Source organism: Manis pentadactyla, chromosome 4 (assembly GCF_030020395.1).
Source record: "Manis pentadactyla isolate mManPen7 chromosome 4, mManPen7.hap1, whole genome shotgun sequence".
NCBI classification, from domain to species: domain Eukaryota; kingdom Metazoa; phylum Chordata; class Mammalia; order Pholidota; family Manidae; genus Manis; species Manis pentadactyla.
In genome coordinates, this window is record NC_080022.1 from 100,392,287 (window position 1) to 100,418,274 (window position 25,988).

General features: G+C 54.7%; 1 protein-coding gene across 4 annotated transcripts; it reads right to left on the bottom strand.

Annotated features, from left to right (window-relative positions):
* Positions 1-1,165: 1,165 nt before the first annotated feature.
* KCNC4 (potassium voltage-gated channel subfamily C member 4) lies at positions 1,166-25,988 on the bottom strand. 4 transcript variants are annotated; one of them, XM_036916718.2, is made up of 4 exons: positions 24,957-25,988; positions 13,486-14,422; positions 11,181-11,384; positions 1,166-3,843 (listed from the first exon to the last, which is right to left on the bottom strand). In XM_036916718.2, the coding sequence occupies exons 1-4, from the start codon at positions 25,620-25,622 to the stop codon at positions 3,767-3,769; spliced, it is 1,884 nt and encodes a 627-aa protein (XP_036772613.2). In that variant the 5' UTR covers positions 25,623-25,988; the 3' UTR covers positions 1,166-3,766. The 4 variants fall into 4 exon arrangements, with proteins under 4 accessions (XP_036772613.2, XP_036772614.2, XP_036772616.2 ...); XM_036916719.2 differs by lacking the exon at positions 1,166-3,843 and adding an exon at positions 4,173-5,307; XM_036916721.2 differs by lacking the exon at positions 1,166-3,843 and adding an exon at positions 4,173-5,369.

Here is a 25,988-nt window from a genome sequence, read left to right on the forward strand (position 1 = left end):
TCCAAGATGGGGAGCAGTGTCTAGAAAAGAGGAGAGGCTCAATATGTGCTTGTTGAATGAATAAATGATGGAGTTGAGAGGAGAGCTCTGGGCTAAAACTACAAATACGGCTGTTAACAGTACCTAGAAGGTGCTTAAGGCCATAGGAGCTGATGACATCACCGAGGGAAAAGTGTGTGGAGACAGAAAGGGAGAGCCCCCAGCCAAGCCCTCTCCCCATAACTAAGTCAGGGACACTAACTCAGCGAAAGCAGAGCCCTGCAGTTTCAGGAAACTCAGGGAATAGGCCTAGAAGCAAGCAGATATCAGGGTGGAAGTAGGGGGCTGACCTCACAGCCCTGAGAGGAAAGACGAGGTTTCCAGCACCACCAGAAGAAGGCCTCTGGCCCTCTGACCTGGAGCCACAGCCCTCCTCCTTGCTCCCCTCCTCAGACCGTGGTGCTGTGGTCATGCGCAAACAAGGCTGCTCAGGAGAAAGGAGGTCCCAGAGTCCTTGGTGGCCCTGGCTGGCCTTCAGAGCATGGGTGTGGTTAGCAGAGCCCCAGGTGACTGAGCTAGCGTGTGTGCCACCTGTCATGTGGGCACCAAGAGTGTGCGTGCTCGAGGGCCTGAAGCTGAGAAATGAAGCAGGTGCTCCCTGTGTAGTGCTGTCAGGGCCCCGGGGCTGGGGGGGTGGGGGGCACCTGGCTACACCTTGACAGCCCAAGCCCAGGGTATCCGAGTCACTCCAGACTAGACACACCACAGTCTCCAGTCTCTGCCCTGGCAAACACCCATGACTGGCTGGAAGGAGGCAGACAGAGAGTCGAGCAGGGAATTCCACTACAGAGTTAAGGACTTTGAGGAAAATCATGCTGGAAAAGTAGATGTCTGAGTCCTATTCAGAGGACCTGGATTCAGGGTTCTGGACTTGCCCCCGCCACTAATTAGTTGTGTGGCTCCCGTATGAGTCAGAGCATCTCAGAACTGGAAGAGGCCTTCTAATGCAACCTTCCACGATGAGCAGAAATTCTTTCTACAAACCCCTGGCACATGATCATCCAGTGTCTCTCCAAATATGTGCAGAGACAGGAACTTTGCTACCCTCAGGGAAGCCATTCCTGTTTGGCAGTTTTGTTAGAAAGCCTCTGTCTTTCAAAAGGCCCAGAAGGTCCCAGCACCAGATGTTCAGAGTGTCACCTCCAGGGAAGAGAGTAGGACTCAGGGAGGGTGATGCAACTTCCCTTTGATTTGATGTGGGATGCTTTAGATGGCATGCTAAATTTGTAATAGTGAAGAAAACAACTAAGAGGAAAGTTCTTCTTTATTTGAATCCAATCTGCCTTCCTAACATTTCCACCTATTGGTCCCAGGTCTGCTCTCCAGGATCAGAGAATAATCTAAAACCACGCCCCCTTGGAATACCTGGAATGTATTCTAAACCCACAACCCGGTGGAATGTCCTTCAAATACCTGAAGGTGGGGATTGAGCTTCTTCTCCAGGCTGAGCTGCTCCTCCCTTTTCCAGACCAGGCCCCATCTCAGTCACCGCCTTCTGAGTGTCAGACAATAAAACTCAGTGGGTTGCAAAGGAAGGAACCAACAATTCCAAGTTGGGTGTTACACTAATTAATTAATGAAGCTGGAGAAGGCATCCTTCTCCTTTTTGTGTGTGTATGTGTATATGTGTGTGTGCACATGAGCACGTCAGAGAGAGAGAGAGAGAGGGGAAGTGTGATCAAATTGTTTCCCCAATCCTTGGTTTTATCTGAAAAGGGGGAAAACAATACTTTTGCTATGAGAATCAACTGAGATTAATAAAAAGCATTAAATAGCACAAATCCCTACCATAGGTGTTATGACTTTGAAGCCCCATTCCACTGAGGTAGCTGCTAAGCACTGGGCTCATGGAGCTAGACTGCTGAGGTTCGAATCCCAGCTTTGTTGCTGGTTGGCTGTGTGACCTTGGAGTAATGACCTAACTTTGCTGTTTTCATCTCTGTGTAACAAGGATGATAATAACACCAATCTTGGAATCCATTTTTAAGAGCATTAGATGTATTGCCTAGCATTCAATAAGTTTAGCTGCTTGGTATGACCACCCCGAAGAAGATATAGGCTTTATCAAAATAAGTCTAATTTGTGGCAACTTCTTGAAAGGTGAGGCCATCAAACCAAACCAAAGTGGGATGTTACTGAGGTGAGTTGCTCCACCACCCTCCCTGCTTGCTCCAGTATTTGTGAGCAATGATTACCTACTAGGCACTGTGCTAGGGCTTTATGGGCACTGCTCACTGAATTCTACTGGCAACAGCATGAGGTAGGTATTATTTCCTCGATTTTACAGATAAGGAAATAAAGGTTCTCACAGGTTAAATAACTAGCTCAAGGTCACACAACTGGGCAGTGATGGAGCCAGGACTCCAGATGGAATCTCTCTGACTCCCAAAGCCAGTCTCCATCACCACAGTGCCTGCCCTTTCAACCAGCTCCCTAATTTGGGCTCAACTCCAGCTCTGGGAAGGGGAGGAAGTCAGAGCCTTTTTCCTTGACAGTGTTGCCTGCTGTTGCTGTGAGGTGGGGAGGAGGGCAGCCTCCTGCTTCTCTCACTGAATTCTCTGCCCTCTCATATCCCACTCCTCTCCCCCTCCAGGGCTCTGTAGTTCTCACAGGGGACCCCAGCTGCCTCTACTTGGGTCCCTTAAGGACCATCCTGGCATCTGGCACCCCTGGGCTGGTAGCTGGGTGCTCAGCCCCTGACCATGAAATGGTTTCACACTGATCTACCACAAAAACAGCCATTCTGGAGGTGGGCCCTGATGTATACCATCACTATGGAGCCAGCAGTGTTCCCCGTCCCATTACTATCCATCCAGCTTCTCTGAGGCAAGCCTGGCTGCAAATGACCTTCTCCTGTCTGGAGGTGAGGAGGGAGCCAAGGGGTGGATGGCCTAGCCCCTACATGCCCTCCACTGCCAGAGGAGAGATTTTATCTCTGATTGACAGCTGGCTGCCTGCCAGTGCCTTGCCTCAGCTGGCCCATGCTCTAAGCCCAATTTTCCCTCACGCTTCAGGAATAGGCAACCCCTTGCTTTTTCCCTCCCCTCAGCCCTGCCATCCTCACCTCTGCTCCCCAGCATGCTCTGAGATCCGGAGACCTCAGACACCTGTCGAGAAAAGCTGAGGGCTACAGGAAAAGGCTGAGAACCCTTACTGTGCATCCTGAGCTGTGTCGTATGCAGACAGATGACATGGGGTTGGGTCTTTACTCTCCAAGTTTCTGAAATAGGGGCTATCAGAATCCCCATTCTACAGACAGGGAAACTGAGGATCAGTGAATTGCCCCCAAGTTACCCAGTAGTAAATGGCAGATCCAGACTTTGAACTAAGGCCCCTCTGACTCTAAGCTCACGCCTGGAGGAAGAGAGTAGGGAGTAAGACAAGAGTAAGGAGACGGAGCATGTGTCCAGACCTGGCTATGCAAGCAGCAGAGCCCAGTGCAAAATGAAAATGCAGGGCCCTTTCTTCTTCCATAATCACTAGTGATTTCAAGACCATGACAGCTAGCAGGAAGTCAAGCACAGGGCTCTTTTTGCATAGGTTGCAGGCCTGTGAAGCCAGCCCTGAGTGCACCCATGTGAGTAAGGGATGACAAAGTGAGGGCCTGTGTCTGGCCATCACCTACACTCCCCCACCCCATCTGGGGCGAGAGACATTCATTCCCACCCCTCGGTGGTCCCAGTTGTGTCACTGGTCCCTCGTCAGGGTCCGCTCATCAGCCATCCAGTCATCGCAACGCTTTGGCATCCCCAGGGCTTCGGCCCACATAGAACTGGCGCGATCTCAGGCAGGAACAGAGGCCCGCTGCACAGACAAGCAGGAACACAGTGGAATTCCTTTAAAAAACCAACACTCTTTTCTCCCACGTTATGGCAGGGGTCAGGAGGCAACAGTGGAGATCAGAACACTGCTTGGGAGCCCGGGGCCCAGGGCTCTTTGTGTGACCTTGGGCAGATCACTTTTCTTCTCTGAGCACTTATGTTTAGAACTAAATGCAGGGGTTGGGCTGCATCAGTGATTCATGGTGGGGTGGGGACATGACAAGAGAGTGTTGCATTTCTCAGGTGTTGGGGTGGAAGCTCAGGGAGATCCCCACAGACACAGAGCCAGAAAGGAGAGACGGAGGCAGTCACTCACACAGCAGGAGCAGCGGGATGCTCCACATGTCTTTATTGGGGCTCAAGCACAGCATGACAAAGGCATGTGACAGGGCGGCAGGGCCCAGCCTAGGCATGTCTCAGACACACACAAGGGGACAGCTTTAGAAAATGACTGACCGACACCAGGGAGGTGCAGGGTGGGCTGAATGTGGGGAGGAGGGCCGAGGGAGGGGCAGAGGCCAAGGTCGAAGGGGTCACCTGGCCTCTGCTATTGCACGCATCATCTGGCAACAGGCCAGGAAGTACAGTATTGCAACTAGTCTCCGCTCACCCAAGGCTTCCCCTTCTCAGACCCCTGAGCCAGATGGGCAGACAGACCCCTTCCTGCCCGTCTGCCCAGCAGCATCTTTGAAAACAAACAAATGAAAGAGTCAGAACAAAAAAAAAAAAAAAGGAAAAAACACCCTTCAGTGAAGGACACAGGTAAGGGGCAGAAAGGAGTAGAAGCTGCAGAGGAGCCCCTGGAAGTCCCCCCACAACTGGGGTGTGGGGTGGGAGGTAGAGCCCCAATCTGGGGTGGGGTGGGGCTAGTGGATTAGTGACCCTGGGGGGCAAACTGGCCTCCCACAGGCCACTGGCCCACAGGGAAACACCCCTAAAAGGGAGAGTCCAGCCTGGGACCACCCAGTTGGACTGGCGGTTCCCAGGCCCGTTTTTCCTGGGACATTCCACACACAAGTTCAGCAGAAACAAGGAATAAGTAAAGGGGAAAGGAATGGGCATCTGGGGGTGAGGCAGGGGCTTGGGGAGACGTAGCTTAACAAAGAAGACAGACCACCAATAGCACGTGCACTACACACAAGAGTATAGTATGTATGAATATAGATACTATATGTGCATATATATCTCTTCAATGTACAACAAAACAGAACATCGAACCCAGATGACTCTGGGCCCCGAGGGTCACATGGGAAGTTTTCCATCAATCCTGTGCAAACAAGGATATCTGAGTCTTTCCCAGCGAAAGATTCTTGCCTGGGTTCCAGATTTTCCCTAAGCCTCTGGCTTTCTGTCTGTCTGCCTGTCTCTCTCACGTTGGTGCCGCTTTAAGAGAGGGTGAGGACTTCAGCCTGGGCATAGTTGGACGAGAGGGCATCTTGGCAGGTCTCTGTGTTTAAAGAGCACAGGTGTGAGACACTGGGACGCACGCTTTCGGCTCAACATTGCCTTCTGGGGGGTGGGGCAAGGAGTTCAGCAAAAGAGAGGGAGAAACAAAGAATGAGACGTTAGAAGGGAGCCAGCTGCTAACCCCTGGGCTGTGGGTTAAGGAATAGGCCAGGAGCAGAGCTGGAAGGCATGCGGACCAAGGGCTAAGAGGCCAGGAAGAGCAGGGATGGGGTGAACCCTTTCATTACCTGTCTATGAATTCCAGCACGGGGCCAAGGTAATTCACAGGTGATGCTCCAGCTTATCTCTATACATGCTCAGGTAATGAGCTCCAGGAACCACTAGCCCTCAAGTCTTCAAAGCTCCATGCAGTAGGGAGAGGGACTACAGTTCTGCAGCCTGGCATGCAGGCAGTGGAGGAGGCTCCTGGTGTGGCCTGTAGCTCCTAGCTATCACCCGAGCTGCTGCCTGCCCAGTTTGGGCTCCCCCCACAGAGTTCCATCAGCCATTACCACCTGGGACTACTCCATTTTCCCAGGGGCTGCTGAAGAAGGCTCCTGGCTGCTGCCCTGTCATACCCAGGCTCCTTCCTTGGCCTGGCAGGAACAGAGTTACAGCCACTGGAGGGTGAATGCTGAAGGGGAAGGTCAGGGAAGATGTGTGTGCCCATCTCAGGAGAGAAGGCCAGAAAATGCAGAAACCCAACCCATCAGGGAGCCCTTCTCAGCATCCCCTCCTCAGCCTGGGACATCAGTGGCCTAGCCTTCCCACCCCTTATAACCCCAGGGACCCAGGTACAGCCAGCAGGGAGGTGCTTGGGGGTCAGGGGTTTCAGAGGGTGGCACTCTGGCCAGGGCAGAGGAGGCCCTCCTATCCCAGGAAGCTCTGTGAAAGGGCAACCCAGGCCCAAACCTCCTGAAGTCCCTGCCCTCGGGCTGGTACAGCCTCGCCTCTAACTCCCAGGCCCTGGGCTCCACAGGCACTCTTCTCTGGCCCCAGCTCTCAGCCACTCCTCTCAGAAGCCCTGGGGGCTGAAAAGTGGCCTCTAAGTCTGTCAGTAGCTCTGGTACAAACAGGAGGATCTGGTTAACAACTGCTACCACACTGCTTCCCTGCTCTGTGGGGAGATGCTGGGCCCCCCAAGGGAACAAAGCTTCTAGAAGCCAAAGTAATGCATACAGATCCAGTTCAGATCCAAGATAAAGCAAACTGCGCTCTCAGATTTCAGGGGGGAGGGAGGGAGAGCCTTCTCCTAAGGAGGGAGGCCCAAGGCCTGGGCAAGCCTAAGGCCCATGCAGGCAGATGCATCCTCAGGCAGAGGTCTCTGCGAACTCCAGGACTCACTTTGCCCTTTCTAGGGCCCTGGGGAGACCTGAGAGGCAGCTGGGGCAGACATCCTACGCAGCTTTCCTGTTCACCGGGTCCTGTGTCTCTCCTGCAGAAGCCAACCAGCCAGAACGGACATGTGGGAGCCATTTCCCAAGGCACTAGGGGCTCTAGCCTGGCACTCCTGCATCATGTCGCCCAGGGACATCTGTGCCCACCATAGGGGTGCTGTGAGCATTCCCATCCCTGTGGGAGGGAAGGAGGAGGTGGGTACCGTGGAAACTTGGGCTCCTGACAATTTGAGGGCTGCCACAGAAATAGCCATCTCAGTTCCCTGAACCAGAAAGGCAAGTCAGAGGAGAAACTAGCTGGGGTGCCCGCACCAAACCGGGCACCTAGCTTATCACTTTCCTAGCAGAACGAGGACCCCCATACTGGGGAGCTCTGTGGGGCCAGGTCTGAACCTGATGCTCAGCTATGAAGGGAGAAGGCACCCAGCGTCTCCATCCTGCCCCACAGGGCTTCCTGTTCCTGTCACCTTAAAGGGCCTGTCCCCTTCTGAAGGGTGGTCACATGGATGCCCCTGTATCTTCTCAGCTCTTAGGGTAACACTGCATTCTGAGAGCAGGTGGGAGGCAGGCCCCATAGACCAGCCAGGCTATGGAAAGGACGTCCCTGTGCCTGCCCTAGGCTGAAGAGAGCATTGCGACAGTGACGCTCCTGGCACAGGCTCCTCGCAGCCCCCACCCCAGGAAACAGTCGGACCTTGGTGGCCCTGTTTGCCTTTCAGGACTCTGGGACTCCAGAGTCCCAGCCTCATGTTGAGGTGCCACACCTATCTTTGCCCACCCTGGAGGGAGCAGATATGGACCTTAGTCATTCCCTCTACCAAGCTGCATAACTTGACACTAAAAATTGCCAGGTGCATGGCACTGCCGTCAGGTCTAATTCCCATCAGGTGAAACAGGAAATGTCTTGGCTGAGGTGTTCTGAGGTCCTGGGCTGAGGAGGTCCTGGAGAGCTCAGGTGCCCTGCTGGGGGACAGGCTATCTCCCTGGGAGTGGCAGGGTGCCCTGCAAGAGTGGGTGGGGGCAGGATGGCTTCTGTCCCCACACTTGCCCTCAGCTGCCCCTGCCCAGGCTGAGCCCCTGCTTACTCAGTGACTCACAAACCTGTTGTGCTCCTGGGCTCGTTAGGTAAATGAATACACTTAATTATAGAAATTAGATGAGTCTCAGGTTCTGGCAGCAATACAGAGCACAGAGGCTGGTGGGAGCGGCAGGTGACTCAGAGGCAGGGCTGGGAGTTTGAGGGAGCCGGAGAAGGAAGAAAAACTGTCGTGGAAGCAGCGTGGCAGAGATGCTGAGGCTCAGGGCACAGATGGGACATAGGCTCCGCCACTGGGTGTTCCCCCAGAGAGGAGGGCATCCCCATGCCTAGGCAGCCAATCCTGGGGCTCCTCCTCTAGTCCCCTACTACGCCCAGGGCCAGAGCTGTAGAGCATCTGGCCTCTCCTCCCAGGGTGGCACTGCTTCCCTGAGGAGTCAAGCCCCTGCACACCAGCAGGGATGTCCCAAGAGATGTCAAGCCTGATTCCTTCCTGGTCTGGGTGTGGGACAGACAGACAGACAGACAGAGACATTCAGTTGCAGGCTGGTTACTGTTTGAAGGCCACAAGGAATGGAAGTGTATTTGCAGTGATGAAGTGCAACCCTGAGGTGGAGCCGGGATCCAGAGACACAGGCCCTGGGGGTGCTGGCATCTCTGGTTGGGGCTGGGGCTGGGTGGGGGAGAAGCCTTGGGAGAAATCTCCCCCTGGCTCTCAGACTCCAGAGCTGAGCATTCTGGGAAGCTGAATGCCATGAGGGAGAGGCTCAGAGCCTGCATTCTCTTGCATGTTGCCCAGCCCTCACAGGCTGCTCGTCGGCCCCCAAGGTCTGCGGGCTGTGCAGGGCCCCGGAAGGAGCAGGCCTGAGGGCATGGACATGTGCCTGACAGGGCGTGTGAGAGGCAGGAGGGCTGAGGGAGCAGCTAAGGGGCTGCGTGCCCGGGCGGTGGGCTGGTGAGGGGGTGGAAGGGGTGGGAGAGCAGGAGCTTTCTTGGTGGGTAGGGCGAGCTGTATCGTGATGCCAGTGGAGACAGCCCCAGACCGGTTCCTGCCGCTCCAGCTATGCTGTTTAGACTCCGGGACTTTTCACAGCCTTGGTGAAGAAAAGGCACACAGGTCAGAGGGCACAGCTCTTCTCCTGAGCGGCTTCATGGGATCCGTGTTCCAGGGGACCCTGCAGGGCAGGTAGCCCCAGGCTGGTGGAGGGGTCTGGCCTGTCTGCGAAAGACTCCCTGAGTTTCCCATCTTTGGATTACCTGGGCTCCTGAGGATGGACTCCAGAGACCCCCACACACCTGACCTTTGCCCTGTTCTTGTCCCCAGGTGAGTTCCCCTCCAGTTGCACAAAGACCCCCATAGCTTCCAGCGCACTCCTTTCTCAACTGTAAGAAGTCCTAATTAGCACCTGTTACCTTCCTCCCAGGCTGCTCACACTCTGACACTCAGGCAGCTACAGGCCAATGGAGGCCTGTCCCCGTGGCTACAGGAGCCCTGGGCCCACTCACCCCAGGTCCTAAGCGTGGCCCGAGTGCAGAGAAGGGTGGAACAGTCTGGCACGTGGAGAGTTGCTGAGTGCTTACTGGGAGTTTGGCGATGCTAATTGCCACACTTGCTTAGCAGGGCCAGTTTCCCAGCAACCCACCTGTTCCCTTGCGAAGGTCACTCTAATTGGCTGAGCTACATGCTTGTTGCCAAGAAGCAATGTGGAGGCATCTAGAAAATAGAGCACTAGGTCCCACAGCGCCCAGAGAGATGTGGTGGTGGGATGCAGTCTCCCCGGCCCCATGCCAGCACATGGGTAACCCCTTCCCAGGGTAGGACCCACTCCCCAGGACCTCGTGGTCCCTCCTCTGACTTACACCCTCACAACCTCTGCCACACTGCTACTTCCACTGAGCCCCTCACAATAGTGGAAGGAAACCAGGGGTGCTCGGCATTCAGCTCTGTTTGCTCAAGTCCTACCTGGGAGGTGGGGACCCCTCCTCCCCACACTCTGGGCTGTCCACTTGGCATGCTCCAGCCAGAGTGGCTCTGGAAGCCACATCGTGTTCAGGGTGGGGAGCAGGAGACACAGGCATATCCAGAGCGCAAGGACTAGAGCATGCAGAGGCTAGGGTGACCAAGGGACACAGGAGAGGGTGTGAGGGGTCTGAGCACCTTCCAGCTGCAACCTGTTGCCATGACCTTTAGGCTGTCTCTTCCAGCTGCCAGGCTGATGCTCCTGCTCCTGCTCCTGTCACCCAACAGGACATGCCCGGCAAAGCTGGACATATACCTCTCAGGGCCTGGTTAGGGTCAGGGCACCTTGGGCATCCTGTGATAACTGAGCAGGCCAAGGAAAGGGCCTGGAAAGGTGCCCCTGGAGGCTACATGGGTTGGGCAGGTCAGGGAACACCGTTGGGGGGACAGAGGCCTCACAGACTATTCCTTCCCCAACCACTGCCCCTGCCTCACTCAACCCAGTCTTGATCTGGGGTGTGGGGATAGTGTGGAAGGGGAGGGATTTGGCTAAACTAGGGCTGGTTAAGAAGTGGCCTGAAAACCCAGCTCTGAGCTTTGTTTTGGGGGAAGTCAGGGTGTATCCTAGAGGCAGGTGTGTAGGTCACAGGGACAGGGCAAGAAAGACAAAAAGTGATCAGACCTGGGCAGGAGTGCTGATCTTGAGATTCCTGTTAGCTGCTGCAGGCCCTCCACCACCCTTGATCATTTCTGCCCCACTAAAGGCCAGGGCCCGCTGATGGCACTTCAGCCTCCCCGCCGGGAAGGAAGGTGCTGCTTGCCTGAACTCTCCAAATCCTTTAGCACCCACCTCAGAGGGGACCCACTCTCCCTGCCCACCCCATCCCCAAGTCACCTCTGGCTCTGCCTCAAGAGGACAGGCACTTTCCAGGGACTTGCAGAGCTGGGTCAGCCCCATGGGAGCCCCAGTGCAGGATGGAGGAGATGGGCCTGGGGAGGCTCTCCGAAGACCTCACAGCAGCTGCTCTTCTTACCCAGACTCCTGAATGCTGCTGGCATCTCCTGGGACTATGTACTTGGGGAGGCTTTTGCTGGGTTTAAAGGAGGCTTAGGGAAAGTTTGGCAGAGACACTGTGGAGCCAGGCCTAAAGTTCACATCAGGAACCAGAGGAAGAGAGGGTGATACAACGGGGGGTAAGGCAGGAGCCCCTGATCTGTGTCCCTTCACTCTCTAACACTTGTCTTCCCCTTGGGCACCGAGGTCGGTGGTGGAGGGTGGAGGCTCTGCGTACCTTTCGGGGATGTTGCAGGCTTTTCTAATCCAGGGACTGTGAGATTGGGGTGCCCATCTTAAAAGTAGGGGTGCATCCAAGGCAGAGGAGATGGTGGCCATGGCCTCAGGGGGAAAGGGGATCGCAAGCTTTGTGGGGGACACTGGGGAGACTCAGTTCCCCAAGGCCTCCCCACCTGCCCAGCCATACCTTTCCGGACACTACCATCAGCACAGGCATAGTCCCCAGCGCTGAGCAGGAAGCAGGCAGCTGCCTTCTTGTTCTTGTCTCGTGTTCCAGAGCGTCGCAGGGCCCTGCGCTCCTCCGGGGTGGGGACAGAGGCCAGGGGCTGGGTGAGGCCCACCCCCTCCTCATCTGACAGCACGGCATTGGCATCCCCGTTCTGCTTGGAGTCTAAAGGGGACAGACAGACAGAATGCAGGCTGCATGAGGGGCTGCCTGGGCCTTCTTCATGGGGTCACCAGGGGTCTCTCAGGTCCCAGACCTACAGTGTCACTTCCCCAACCGGAGGAGGGGGCCTGGTATCCACCTGGGAGGGATTGTCACCAGAGCCAGGGAGTGGGCCTGGTTTGGGGGTCAGGGGCAGCGTGCTGTGCTTCCCTCCCAGCCTTGGTCTAGAGTTTTTCCTGGGAGATGGGGCCACAGATAGCCTAAGCAGGGGCTCCCCAAATCTTCCTTCAGCAGGCTGCCCCATGAGATCAGCCCAAGGCAGGTGACGGCCTCTGCTGGCTCCTCGGGTCAGACTCAGGCTGACCCCTCAAAGAGCACTCCCTCAGGGAGTGGCTGACTAGCTGGAGTAAGGGGTGGCAGAGGGGCAGCTGCCAGCATTAAACTGATGGAATGGCTTCCATGGTTATGTCCTCAGAACCCCCTGAAGACAGTTATTCTTGTTCATCAGGCAACTAAGCCTGGGTTGAGTGCCTGAAGGATGTAGAGCCCTCTGCTCTCAGGCTCACCTGTCTGGGGAAGACCCTGGGGCAAGAGGCTCACATTCTCCCCCTGCTGTGGGTTCTTAGCCCCCAGCCCCTGCCTGTCAGGCAGCAGCACAGGTGGGTCCTTGGATCTGGAGAAGGGGCTCTCTGTCTGAAGGCAATGGCCTTGGTACTGGCCAGAAACACCCTTCCTTACCATGGCCGAGCTGCATCATGCTGAGGCATGGCTGGTGGGGCTGTGTACTGAGGAAATGGCCTAGGGACTTGTACATTTTGATATTAGGTTTTCCTCTGAGCCAGGAATGGGCCTCGTGGTACAGCTGAAATTCACTGGGGCATTGGCTAGGGGATGGATACTCAGGGATTGGGGAAGAGGGTACCACTGGGTGGGAGGAAGAAGGGAATTTTATGGGTGCTGTTCTACCCAGGTCTTTGGAAGACCCAGATGCCTGAATGACCCCAGTGAGTGGCCCCGGCATATCTGATGGGCACCCACCAACAGGCCACAGGTGAGGGTCCCAAGGAAGGCACTTTCCCTGGAGGACAGGTCCCACTTTGCCCCCAGAGCTTGGCTCAGAGCTGCTACCTTACTCTCCTCACTCACCCCAACCCCCTGATGGCCTGACAACCAATGCACCCCACATTAGAAATCCTCCTATGCCCCTCACAGCCCATCCCATACCTAACAGGTTCCCAGTCTCCAACCTAACTCCATGTGACTATGGAGTAAGCCAGTTTCTTTTCCCATCTCTTGACTCAGGTGGAAACAAACTTTCCTGGGGTGGCCTTCCCATCCTTAAAGAACAGGAGTCAGACCCTCAGGCCCCCCGCTTCCAGGATGCAGTCCCAGTTTCTCACCTCTCCTTTTCCCCTTCTAGCTCGGACTGGGCTACTCCCTCTTGGTTCCCTTCCATCCCATGTTACACCCTGAGCCCAGGACTCATCTAGCTTGTGCTGAACAGAAGGCTGCCTCCCACTCCTGTTACGTTATCACATTTATTAGGCCAAGAGACACCAGACTCGAATGTTTGAAAAGAAATGATTCATGTGTTGATGCACCCTGGAAGCACAGCTTGCCCTGCCCTCTAGCTAAGAGTGACAGAGCCTGAGATTTGTAAAGTGGCTTTAACCTCTCAAAGTACTTTCATATCTGTCATTCTGCCATTTGGGTCTCATCAAAGTCTTGCGGGTGGGATACTGCTATCACTCCTGTTTTACAGGTGAGGAATCTATGACTGGGGAGGGTAAGTGACTAGCCGTAGGGCACACAGCACGGTGGCCAAGGTGGGATTAGAACTCCATGCTTCTAATTTATAGCCCCACACACTGCCCATCGCAGCCTAAGTTCTGGGAGGGATACTTACTCCACAGACCAAAGTTCAAGAAACTATCAATAATATATAAATATTTGGCCTCAAGTCTTAACCCTCATAAAGGCATGTCTTATACTTAGGGAAGCCCAGAACAACAAAGTGTAATCCTAAATCCCAAGAGCTGAGGCAAACCTGGGGACTCCTTGGGGACTGGGAAAGAGGTGGCTTTCCTTCCCAGCCCAATCTCACCTGCCCGTTTCCTCTCAACCATAGCCCCTTCTGGGGCTGGGGGGCTGGTATCGCTGTAGGTGCTGTCCCGGGGCGAGGTCTCCTCAGACTTGCAGTAAATGGGCGACTCAAGCTGGGGCGGCCGTGGCACATGCTTCTTTCGTTTCTTAGGCAGCTTCTGCTTGGCCATGGCCAGGGAGTAGTACATGCCGAAGTTGTTGACAATGACTGGCACAGGCATGGCAATGGTGAGCACACCAGCCAGGGCACACAGCGCCCCCACCAGCATGCCTGACCACGTCTTGGGGTACATGTCCCCATAGCCCAGTGTTGTCATGGTGACCACAGCCCACCAGAAGCCAATGGGGATGTTCTTGAAGTCAGTGTGGTCATTGCCCCGCGGGTCGGAGGGCCTGGCGCCAATGCGCTCGGCATAGTAGATCATGGTGGCAAAGATGAGCACGCCCAGAGCCAGGAAGATGATGAGCAGCAGGAACTCATTGGTGCTGGCCCGCAGGGTGTGGCCCAGCACGCGCAGCCCCACAAAGTGGCGTGTCAGCTTGAAGATGCGCAGGATGCGCACGAAGCGCACCACGCGCAAGAAGCCCAGCACGTCGCGGGCCGCCTTGGACGACAGGCCGCTCAGCCCGACCTCCAGGTAGAAGGGCAGGATGGCCACAAAATCGATGATGTTGAGCAGGTTCTTGACGAAGTCTAGCGTGTCGGGGCAGCACACGATGCGCACCAGGAACTCCAGCGTGAACCACAGCACACACACGCCCTCAATGTAGGTTAGCATAGGCTCTGTCTCCACCTCCCGCCGGAAGTGCACGCTGGTGGTGTTCCCTACTCGGTGGATCTCTGTCACATTGCGGTCGATGTTGAAGGCCTCATGGGTCTCCAGGCAGAAGGTGGTGATGGAGACCAGGATAAAGAAGAGAGAGGTGAAGGCCACAACCTGTGGGCGGGGAGGAGCACGGAGCAGCTGTCAGACAGGGATGGACGGCCCAGCAGGGACAAGGACCTCTGCTTGGTGGGTGGAGGGGTAGGGCATGGGCCACCAGGGAATCCATTAGATGGTGAAGTGGAGTGAGGTGCACTCGGGGGCTAGAAGTCCCTCCTCAGAGGGCCTGTATTCCCTTGCTCGGGTGCCATAAAGCAATACTCCCCAGTCCTTGTCATCACAGTGGCCAGATGGCAGAGGCTGTTCTTGTCTGGAAGCAACTGAACAGGGAAGGATAGCTGCCTGGCCCCGCCTACTGCCTAGCCCTGCCCACCTGTAACCCAGTCGTGCTGTAAAGCTTCTCAGACTGTAATGGGAATATAAATCATCTGGGAATCTCATTCAAATGCCATTCTGATTTAGAAGGTTAAGGGTGGGGCCTATGATTCTGCAGCTCGAACAAGCTCTCAGGTGAGGCTGCTTGTCCTACTGGGAGTAAACAGGCTTTAAGGCAGTGTTCCTCCAAGTGAGGTCCTGGCCAGCAGGATCAGTAAGCACCTGGGAACCGGTTAGGAATGCAAGTTCTTGGACCCCACCCAAACCTACTGAATAAGAAACGTTGGGGGTAGAGCCCTGAATTCTCTTTCAACAAACCTTCCAGGTAATTCTGATGCACACTAAATTTGGAGGTCCATTGCATTAAGGATATACTCAGAGGGAGGGAACTGGACAGAATGACCCTGGGCTTCTTTTTGCCAGCTAAATATTTAAGCTCCTGCCATGGTCCACCTCCTCAAGCCCCAAACCCCTCTCTCCCACCTCTCAACTGATATGTCCCAGTCAAGAGCCCAGACAGAAGTGTCTGAAGGAAGACAACATGCTCCATGGCAGGAGACAGGGTGGTCCACCCAGAATAACCATAGCTGCTCCCTTCCGGAGAACTGACAATTCCTGGGACACAGAGGTCCAACAAACAATAAACTGTACCCACAGGGGTCAGAGAATGGCACTGGCTGGTCCAGACAGCTGCAGGGATCTCTGGCTGGAATGATGACGGTGGCCCTCAGCAGAGGAATGGCTGGGTTTAAGTGTCCAATCGTTGTGAATGGAGATGAAATGCATGTGTAATAACACCAATTACAGAGCGATCATCTGTTATTCATGCAATGCCATTCACCACTGTCAGGGTACCTGTTGCTGGGGTCTATATTCCCTGCTGCTGCTGCTTCTGCTTTGGGGGTAGGGCTTCCTTCCTGAACAGAGGGCTGAACCTAAAATAGGTTGAGGAGAGCTGTGGCTCCATAACCAGCTGGCAGCCCCAGTGCCTGCCACACCCTGATTTCCCCCTGGCCGTGGCACTGGCCCTATCTAATGATGTGTCTGAAATGCTTTCCTCCCTGGGAATCTTCGGTGGTGGGTCGGGGGGTGGGAGGAGTTGGATGGCACACCTCATTCTTAGTACTGCAAACACCAGTGGAGCATACAAGGGGCTCTGGGAAAATGGAGGAAGCAACACATCCAGGGCTGCTGGAGCAGGAGCAAGGCTGAGGAAGGAACTCAGAATGAACATACATTTAGCTGTCTATTCTATGCCTAGCACACTTGGGTATTCTGTGAGTGTTACCACATCTGGTCCTCCCAGTGACCCTGTGAGGTCAGCTTCATCATCCCATTTCACAAGGACGAACTGAGGATCAGAGAGGGTATGTATTTGCCTAAGGTCGCACAGCCTAGAAGGGTAGAAACCAGACTTGAACTGTTCACTTCCAAGGCTGTACCTTCTCTTCACAGGACACGGTCTTCACCACCTCCCAGGCAGGATCAATTCATAGGCCAGGAGAGTTTTCTTTGCATTATCAGTACCACTCTCAGCCAGCTCCCTGGTGACTGTTATTTCACCCTCAGCAATGTGTCTTTGGCTTAGAACAGACAACAATCCACACACCAAGACTTATGTTATTTACACTTAAATGTGGATGGTTTGGACAGATACAGAAGGGAGAATGTGAGCAGCAGACCACAGATACACTTTCCCCACCTGACAACTCTGTCTGCAGTTCTCCTGCCTGCTTCTCCCCCGCCAAGGTAAATTTCAAGTTCCTTTTCTGGTCTCATTTTTCTTCCCCTGAGAAATGAGCTGTCAAAACAATACTGGCTGATATGGGCATTAAGCAAATGAGTCCAACCTGTGGGCTCTCCAGGCCACCCAGAGATGAGCTTCAGAGGCACCTGCCCAGTGGCTGTAGTGATGTCGGGAACTGAGAGCCCTGCCACCACTCTCCTCCCCCAGAAAGGGGGTGGGGGTGGGTAAGGGGTAGAAACAGTATCCCAGCTCTGCCAGGAAGCATGGGAAACAGGAGCTTGCTCCCTCCAAGGAAAAGTTAGCTAAGAGAGTTGGCCCACCTGGGAGACAAGTGTGAAGTTAATTAGTGATTTGGAAAAACAAGTTCAGGAAGAGCTGCCAAGCAGCTGAGCAGAGGGTGCAGGGAGGGGGAAGGGGAGCAGCACCGAGTGGCCTAGGCCACTCTCTCACCTGCAGTGCCAGGTAGACTGTGCCTTCCTCCACTGCCACCCCACAGGCTCCATCTGTAGCCAGCCCACAAGTACAAACTACCCTTTCTGCATTAGGAACACCTCTGGGTTCCTGCAGTGTTCACTTCGTTTGCTTTCTTTTTTAAACATAAAGCTATCCCATCTATTCATTTCTACCCCTCTCATCCACTCTCTCAGAAGATGAGGGAAGGTAAAGGGTGGCCACATGTTATCCAGGGGCACCAGAGAGGGCACATGACTTGCTCAGGACCAAACTGAGGCCCAGTCTCCTGACTCTCACTCAGCTCAGAGTTCCCACCACTTGGCCCTCTAACCCAACAAGTGGGGACAATCACTCTTCCTTTTTGAGATCCTGATGGGGCCTCAGACTCCCCTGTAAGCTCTCCAGGGCCGGGGCAGGTGCCAGGCTGGGCCCAGGAAGCCCTCACTCCCTGAGGAGTCAGGCAGACCTGCCACTGAGCTGTGAAAGATTCAGGGACCTGGGCTCTGGCAGGTAGCCCCAGGTGGGTTCTAGGTTACTGACCCACCTTTAAGGCCCAAATTAGTCCTTTCTCCCCCACCTTACTTCCCAAAGAAAAATTGTGTGAATGTTGGTCCTGCTTGCAATAGGGGCCTTTCACCAGGCCTTCTCCTCAGGTGCCAGGGACACTGCTTTTTTTCTCACACTCTTTTCACTGGGGAGCTCCTCAGGACACAAAGGGACCCAGGGAGGAGGTGGGTGCTGTAGCAATGCTAGAGGTCAAGGCCTCATGCTCCAGCCTGTTCAGCCCTGGTCAGGCTACCCTGCATGGCTGACAGCGTGCATCTGAGCCTTCTTCCCATTAGGCCCTGCCAAACTGGGCTGTTGGGCCTCAAGGGAGCCAAGACTGAGGGCAAAGGAGAGCGGAGAAATCCTGGAGTGACTGTGTTCCCCATCCTGGCCCTGCCCCTCAGACAGGTAAGCAGCGTACTCTGTGCCTGTTAAATTGCTGCAAATTGGGGGCAGTACTAGTACCCACCTGGTAGCATTACTGGAGGATTAAACAGCTTCTTCATGGCAAGTGCCTGGCACACAGTAGATGTTTAATAAATGGTGACATAGCTAAGGAGACATGCAGCTTCTGAAGGAGATCTGAATCTGGAGCCAAAAATATCACAAAATCTTTGGTTTTGGGAAATGAAAGGACCTTGAAAAGTTTTCTAATTCAACTTCCTTTCTGCTGTTTTACAGATGAAGAAACTGAGGCCTGGAAGAATGTGCTTCACCCTGGTTTCCATGGCTGAACTGTCAGTTCTTTCCACTTCCTGAAGATGCAGGGCATGGATTCTGCTGGGAGTCAAAACTGCCCAGGCAGAAAATTGCTTGTGTGAACTGCTTTGGCTGGGAGCGTACAGGACGGTCTCTCCACCCCAAACAGGAGGTTCTTAGCCTCGTACAAGGGAGCACCCCTCCTTTGCGCTCTGTCCTCTCCTTGGACCCTTCAGGTTAGCTGACTGTATCCTGTTGGGGGAACCACCTGTCCCTAGAGACTCAGGTGTTTCAACTGGTGGGTCAGCCCTGTTACCAGCCTCCTTGACCAATTTCATCCTGGGACTGTCTTAGTGGACTTGCTTCCTTGGGAAACCTTGGGCAAGTTTCTTAACCCCTCTGAGACTTAGGATCTTTGTTCATAAAATGGAAAATTGTGGGCCTACTATATGCCAGACACTGCTCTGGGTTCTGGGGAACAGCAGGACACAAACATCCTGCTGCTTAGACCTTATGGAGGGAGACAGACAACAAATAAGGAAAATACATAGTACATCAAATGGCATAAGTGTTAGGGAGAAAAATAAAGAAAAAAGGGAGTAAGGAGTGGAGGATGGGGGAACTATTGGAAATAGGGTGGTCAGACAAGACTTCAATGCCAAGGTGACATCTGAGTAGAGACCTGAAGGAGTGAGGGAGTCAGTTACATGAAGATCCAGGAGAGCTCGAGGCAGAGGGAACAGGCAATACAAAGGCCCTGAGGCTACAGCATGCTTGATGTGTTGAGGGCATAAGAGTAGTACTTACCTTATAGGGTTGTTTAAGGCTTGAAAGAAATGATATTTGTAAAACTGAGCAGAAGCTTGAGTGTCTCAGGAATCTGGCACAGGCTGGGTCAGGGGGCGGGGGGAAGGTGACAGACACGTCATTGGGAACTGAACACAATCAGCGGGGGCAGGAGGGGGGAGCCCAAGGAGGAAGGGCCAAGGAGACAGATGGACAAATAAACATAAGAAGACTTGTGCCCAAAATCCTATATTAAGGATGGAGTGTAGGAGAAGAGAAATTTGAGAATGCAGCTAAAGACATTTGCAGAGGAAGATCTGTGGGGATGGGATGAGGAGCTTAGCCTTCCAGGGAAGCGAGATTCTGGTGCCCAGGCAATACTGGAAAGGGAGTGGGCAGCCCTGGGGGCTAAGAGGCTAGAGAGGGGAGATGCCAGGCAAGGCATCTCTGAGTTGTTCTTGGACTCCTGCACTCTGAGGCCCAGGTCTAAGCTGAGGGACCCCCACTCCCCTCTACTCACAGGCTCCTCTAGGAGAAGAATTCTGAGCCAGAACCCTTGGGTTTCTGGGTCCAGAGCCAGCCTCTACTATGCCCACCCTCTGCCAGGCCAGCACTTGGGGCCTCTCAGGGCCACTGGGCAACTAGGGCTATTGAGTCGCAGCTCCAGAAGAAATTCAACCCAGCCCAGATCACTGGCCAAGAATTTATCCAGCCAAACGCAGTTCCTGGTTATTGCCCATCCATGTCCCATGTGCTGTTTCTGCTCAGGCTGTTCCCCTGGCCAGGAAATTCCCCTCTTCCCTAACTCTGCATGGTTAAGCACTACCCACAGTGAAAACTTATTTATTTATATATTTATTTATAACCTGCCTCCTTCTAGAAATTATTTAAAGGAGCTCAGTCATTATCCTGCAGGACCTACCCAGCTTAACTTCTGTCTCCTCATTGAAACTTTGGCATGCCACCCTCCCCTCCCCCAACCTCATCCCTCATAGAGGTAGGATTTATCACTTCCTCCTCTCACCTCCTATTGAACTTTAATTTTTAATACCATTGTGGTTCCTTTCATGATCTATCTTTTATTATTACCATTTCTTGTCACCTAATTTCCCCAAGTTGTCATCAACTCCACCAGACTTAGCTCTGTTCTGGAACAGGGACCACTTCTGACTTGTCTTTATAATTTTAGAGCCCAGCTTGGTGTCTGGCATGTAGTAAGTGCTCAATAAATGTTTTCTGAATGACTGGAGCCAAGGTGACCACCTGCTTCCTCTCCTAGTCCTAGGGACCCTATCACAAAGAGAGATGGTCAGTCCCACTAACTGCGGCTAGAGGTGACAAAGGTAAGCCCAGAATACCTCTAGGCGCCTGGGCTTTCAGACTCTATGGCTCTCCAGGGTAGGCCAAGCCCAGTACCTGAGGGGCTGTGTCACCATCACCCAGCCTGAAAAACCCAGAAAGAAGCTAGGTCAGAGGTCGTGGCAGGTTGGCGGCCCAGGAACAAGGGTGCCGTGAGTGCCCTGCAGTCCAGCATGCCAGGCCTGCACTGCCTGTGGACAACAGCAGAAGACCTCAGCTGCCTGCCTCTGCTCCTGCGTGCTCTTCCCCCAACTCTCTAAAATAGCCCAGGTTTATCTTATCCCTTCCCCCATCTTACACCCCACCCTAAACGGTGACAAACAGAAACACCTCACCATCCAGAGACAAGATGTTCAGAGGCAAATGTTGGTCTGTTCAGAACAAGAGAAGAAAACACAAAACAGACCCAGGAGGAGACTGGGAGGCTCCTCCAGGGAAAGGCCAGAGGCGGCCTGCAGCCCTTGGCCTGATGCCACTTCTCCTGGGAAGGAGGCAGACGGGCTGTCCTCAGGCATGCTGGCACTGCCCCCCTAGAGGGCTGGGAAAGTCAGGGCCCACAGACTTCTGGCTCTTCTGAGCCCAGAGGCACGGGACCAGAGACTCCTACCCTCACTCCAATGCCTGCCAGGCCCACCAATTGGCTGGTCCCAGGTAGAAAACACCAGAGCCGGAAAAGTCTGGGGCCTGCGGGGCCTTCAGAAGGGGTGAGCAGGAACAGAGCTCTGCATTTTCTTCCTAGAAGGCCTTAGGTCAGCAGACACCTAGTCTCCTCTCCTGACCAAAACTCCTTTCTTTTTGTCCTTTGAAAGTCCCACAGTGAGAAAAACGAAGAGCAAGCTCAGATAGGAGCAATTCTAGAAATGGAGGAGATGGGAGCTTTAGTTTGGAGGGAGAAGTGAAGGAAGGGATGGGAGGAGAGCAGAAGGGCCCTGTCTGAGCCACCCTGAAGTCAGAAGCCTTCTCCAGGCAGAGGCCGCAGGAGGTGGGTGCAGCTGTGACACGAGTCCAGACTGGGAGTCACAAGGTCTGGCTTTGGATCCCCCAGCTGTGTGACCACAAGCAAGCCCCTTAGGGCTTCATTCTCCCCCTCTGTAAACTGAGGCTAATAGTCTCTGCCTCACGTGGGCCAGATGAGATATTGGAGAAAAGCACAGGGGACAGCCCCTGACACCCCAGAGAGGCTCAGTGTGAAAACCCCACCCTGCCTGCCTGCCTGGGGCAGTGGGAGCCTGTAGGTCTTGCTGTCCTCAGAAGGGAAACAGCATGGAAAACTCAGTCCGGGTACTGATTTAGCCAGAGGAGAAGGATTAAATCTTGAATAGGGCTGATAACTAAGCTTAAGGCAGCCCAGTCTCTGGGGCCTCTGGGGATGGAGCAGAGTGTCCCAGGGTCCCATTCATCAGGCCTCCTGTCAGCCCTCAAGAAAGGAGAAAAGCCTTTGATTCTAGAGCTCTGGTTGCTGTCAAACCCCCACTGGGTCCCTTCATTTTAGGAAGCCACTCCAGCTGTTGCTGGCCCTCACTCTGTCTGGGACTGTGGGCAGGGGCAGGTGGGGACAGGACCAGCCTGCCCTTGGTGCCTGCTCCCAGGTCAGGCCACAGAAATGGAACTACAGCAGCAGTAGCCATGGGGCTGGCCACAGGAAGGGAGCAAGAGTGAGCACCCTGGCCTGGAGTCAGCCTGAAAGGGAATGGCTCCTAGAGCCAGGCCGGTAGCTAGGCAACAGGCTCCCATAACCAGTCCAGTTCACTTTCCCTTTGTATCTGTTTTATTCCTGCCATAACACACTACTCAAGGAGCCGCCTGGGGCAGAGGGCTCTGCCCTGTAGCCCTCAGTGAGGCCCCAAGCCCATACAAGGATGGCAGACCCCTTCTAGGGAGGCAGCGGGAAGAGGCCCAAGGGAGGGAAGGTATGCACACAGACCCAGGGGACAACACACTTCAGGGTGGGGTGGGGTATTATTGGCCTGGGGTAAACAGAGGGGGTTGGGCTCAGCCCAGGACCCCTGAGCCTCAGGCCCCAGGCCTGGAGGGGTAACAGAGTAAGTGCCCCTTCTGATGTCCCCACCTGCCCCTGAACTTTTTGATGTCATCAACAGGAGGTACAGAATCTGAGAACACCTCCAGGCCAGAATTAAGACCCGAACCACCTCTACACCTCGAAAACAGGCTCCTTCAGTGGAAAAGAACCTGTTGAAATTGGAGGAGCAGGGGCTTGGGAGACAGGGAGCCCTGGCTATGATGCACAGCTGCCACTATCTGGCTGTGTGATCTCAGGCAAGTTGTTTACCTTCTCACAGCTTCAGTCTATTAAATGGGGATAATACCTCTGCTGTAAATTTACTGGGAGGATTAGAGATTAATGCAAAGTAAACTACCTTGCATAGAGTACTCAATAAATAGCAGCTATTAATTTTTTTAAGTGATGTATTCTCACTTGTATGTCCCATGAACAGCTAAAGGCTTGCCTTTGCTGTGCTCCTTACTTAGCAGGAGGCAAGTTCTCTTTTTAGGCTCCATACAGCTGTGCACATCAGTATTTACGACCCTCTAGAGGGTTGGAAACTAGGGGTGGTTTGCTGGCTCTGCTATTAGCTATGCGTCTTTGACCCTAGCTAATAGCAGATGTCAGATGACCCCTGCCCACCCCAAACTTCAGACCTCAACTGGTATGCCCTGGCTGATGGGATTCCACTTCAGAAAATCAACATATCTTGGGGTCCTGGGGGACTTCAAGAGGCCACGAGGCTCTGAGTTTACAGAGCCCTCGGGCTGGGCCACTCTGCACTGAGTTGAAGAGAAAATACATTCATTGATGGCACAGCCCTTTGGAATCTAGGAGGGAAGAACCTGAGAAAGTGAAAAGTTGCCAGTGGCCCTAGAATGCTCAGAAACAGGGCCTAGCTCCCCTAACCCACCTCATCTCCTTCCTGCCTCCCTATCTTGTCCCCTTTCCCCAGCTCTATCAAGCCAAATTTACCTCTCCCTCCTGCCACCCCCAGCTTGGAAGGAACCTGAATTATCTGTACTTGTCTCTCTCCTCTAAGTGCACTCAGCCAAGAGCTGACACTAATATGGTTAGTGACCTGCAAGATCCCTGCAGCTGGCCCTAGCTTCCCTCTCAGTCCTGATGCCTGCAGCCCCAGCCTAGTATGCCACAGCCATTGAGACTTCTGCCCCTCCCTTCTCTTCCAGGCAGATACATCTGCCTTGGTCTAGCATTTATGCCAGCCTGGGCCCTCCCTGCAGCCCCATTTCCCTATCTCCTTCCCTCCCTTGGGTGGGGAAGTGGAACTTTTCCTTCCATGACTGGGTTGAGGCCCCACACAGGAGGTGCTGGGGAGGCCAGAAGGGCCCTGAGACTCATTAATATGACAACCTGCGATGCCAGAGGTGAACCAGCTTCTGGGGCAGGAGGCAGTCCCTAGACTCAATATATTATGTTGCTCTTTCCTGTCTCCCAGACAGATCCCAGCCAGGCTTCAGGCTGCCAGCCATGAGATCAGACACCAGCCCTGAGGGTTCTCTTTTTTTTAAGAATTTAAAGCCATCTTTCAGGATTTTGTTTTATTTTGTTATTATTTATTTATTTTGTTTGTTTTTTTGCTGCTCAAGCACATGCCACACACCCCCACCCTTCTACCAAAGGGGGGTGAAAGGAAACTGTATTAACTCAGGGAGGCAGTGGTTGGAAGGGACTAGATCTTGCTTAAATCAACCTATGCCATCCCCTTCTCCCTCCCAATACACCCATTTCAAGTAACCTGAACCAGGGCTTTTGGGGAAGCCAATCTGTGCTGCAGCAGAAGAAAAGAAGTGGCAACAAATATGGGCTCATCACCAGGCGGCCTGTGGCAGGCCACCGGTGGTGAGAACCTGCAGGGCCCAGAACATCAGGCCCTTCCGCCTAACTCTTCCCTCCTCCCAGCTGAGGCCAGGAAATGCCAGTTGTCCAAAAAGCCTGGAGGACATGGCATGGGGCAGGCATCTTGACTACTCTTCCTGAGAAAAGACCACTCCCAAACCTGGATGAGAGGCCTGGGTTCTGGTCCCAGCTCTGCCTGTAAATGAGCATAAGGGGCTGAAGCCAGTGTTCCCCTCTCTGACACCCACAGTTCCTAGCACACTGAGATGCTGGGAGGATTTGAGTGAGGTGGCATGCATGGAAGCAGCTAACACAATAGCCTGTCATAGAGTAGGCGCTTTAACACACTCAAGGTTTCTTCCCCTAAGCCCTACCTGACCCAGGCAGAAGGCCTAATTCCAGCCTTCCAGGACTCTGGCCATGTGAAAGATAGGGGGTAGATGAAGAGAGGCGGTCTGTGCAAAAAGGGGGTGGAAGAGCTCAGCTATAGGCACCCCACTAGCTGGGAGGGGATGTGGCAAAGCAGGCCCCAGGGATTAGGTCCATGTAGTGAGTCTAGTATGTGCAATCTACTGATGAGGCTTCCAGGGGAGGGGAGGGGGTACCAGGTGATTCCCCTGGGGGCCCATGGAACACACGGGAAATTGGAAGGGATCCCATGGTAAGTCAAGTCAGTCTCCTGCGCCCCCTGCCCCTACCCATCACCGCCAAGCACCCTCATGCCATCCCCAGAAGAGACTCAGACTCCTGCCACTCACCCTGGCTGCCCGGGAGGAGTAGGGATCCTCGAAGAGCGCCCACATGCGGGGTTGCCAGCCGCGGCAGCCCCCCGACCCGGCGCCGGGGCCCACGCCTCCCTCGTGAGGCCCCAGGCGCTGCAGGGCCAGCTCCCTCTCGTCGCCGCCTTCGTCGCAGTGCCCCGCGCCACTGCCGCCTCCGTCTGGGCTCTCGAAGATATCGAGCGCCTCCTCGGCGTCGCGGTGCTGCCGGTAGGTCATCCAGCAGCAGGGCTCCACGTCGGTCTCGTCGATGCCCCAGAAGGTGAGCTCCTCCTCGAAGAGCGGCCCGCACACGTCGGCGGGGCAGTGTAGCTTGCCGGTGCGGTAGTAGTTGAGCACGTACGCAAAGACGCCCGGGTGCCTGTCGAAGAAGAACTCGCAGCTTCCGCCGCTGCCGCTGCCCACACCGCCGCCATCGGACTCTGACCGGCCCCCGCCATTGGGATCAGCCAGCCAGGCGAGGCGGGTGCCGGGTAAGGTGCGGAGGGTGCTGCGGTAGGTCTCATGTCGCGTGCCGCCCACGTTGATGATGATCTTCTCCGACGCCTCTCCCTTGGCCATCTCCTCCTTCAGACATGTTTTGGACGGAGGCTTGTTCCCCGACTTGCGCCCGCGGTAGGAGGAGACACACACCGAGCTGATCATAAGAAGCGCTGCGGGGCTTCGGCTTGGGGCGGCCGCTGCCCTCCAAACACCCTTCCCGAGGAGGCAGCGTCAGACGGGGGAGGGGGAGGAGACGAGGAGGTGGCGGCCCCCTCTGCGACGTGGCCCTGCCCCTGCCTTCCCCCCGGGGCGCTGAGCGGGAAGAGTTGGGCTTCTCGGGTGCACAGGTGGTTGGGATTTGGGCAGGCAGCGCCGGGGAGGGAAGCTGGAGGGGGAAAGGGGAGCCAAGTACCCAAGTGAGGGGCCCGGGCAGGCACGGGCAAGCACACACACGCTCTCCCGCTGGGACTGGACACTCAGACGCTCGCGGCCCGGGACACTCCCCTCTTTCCCCGAAAAGACGAGGAA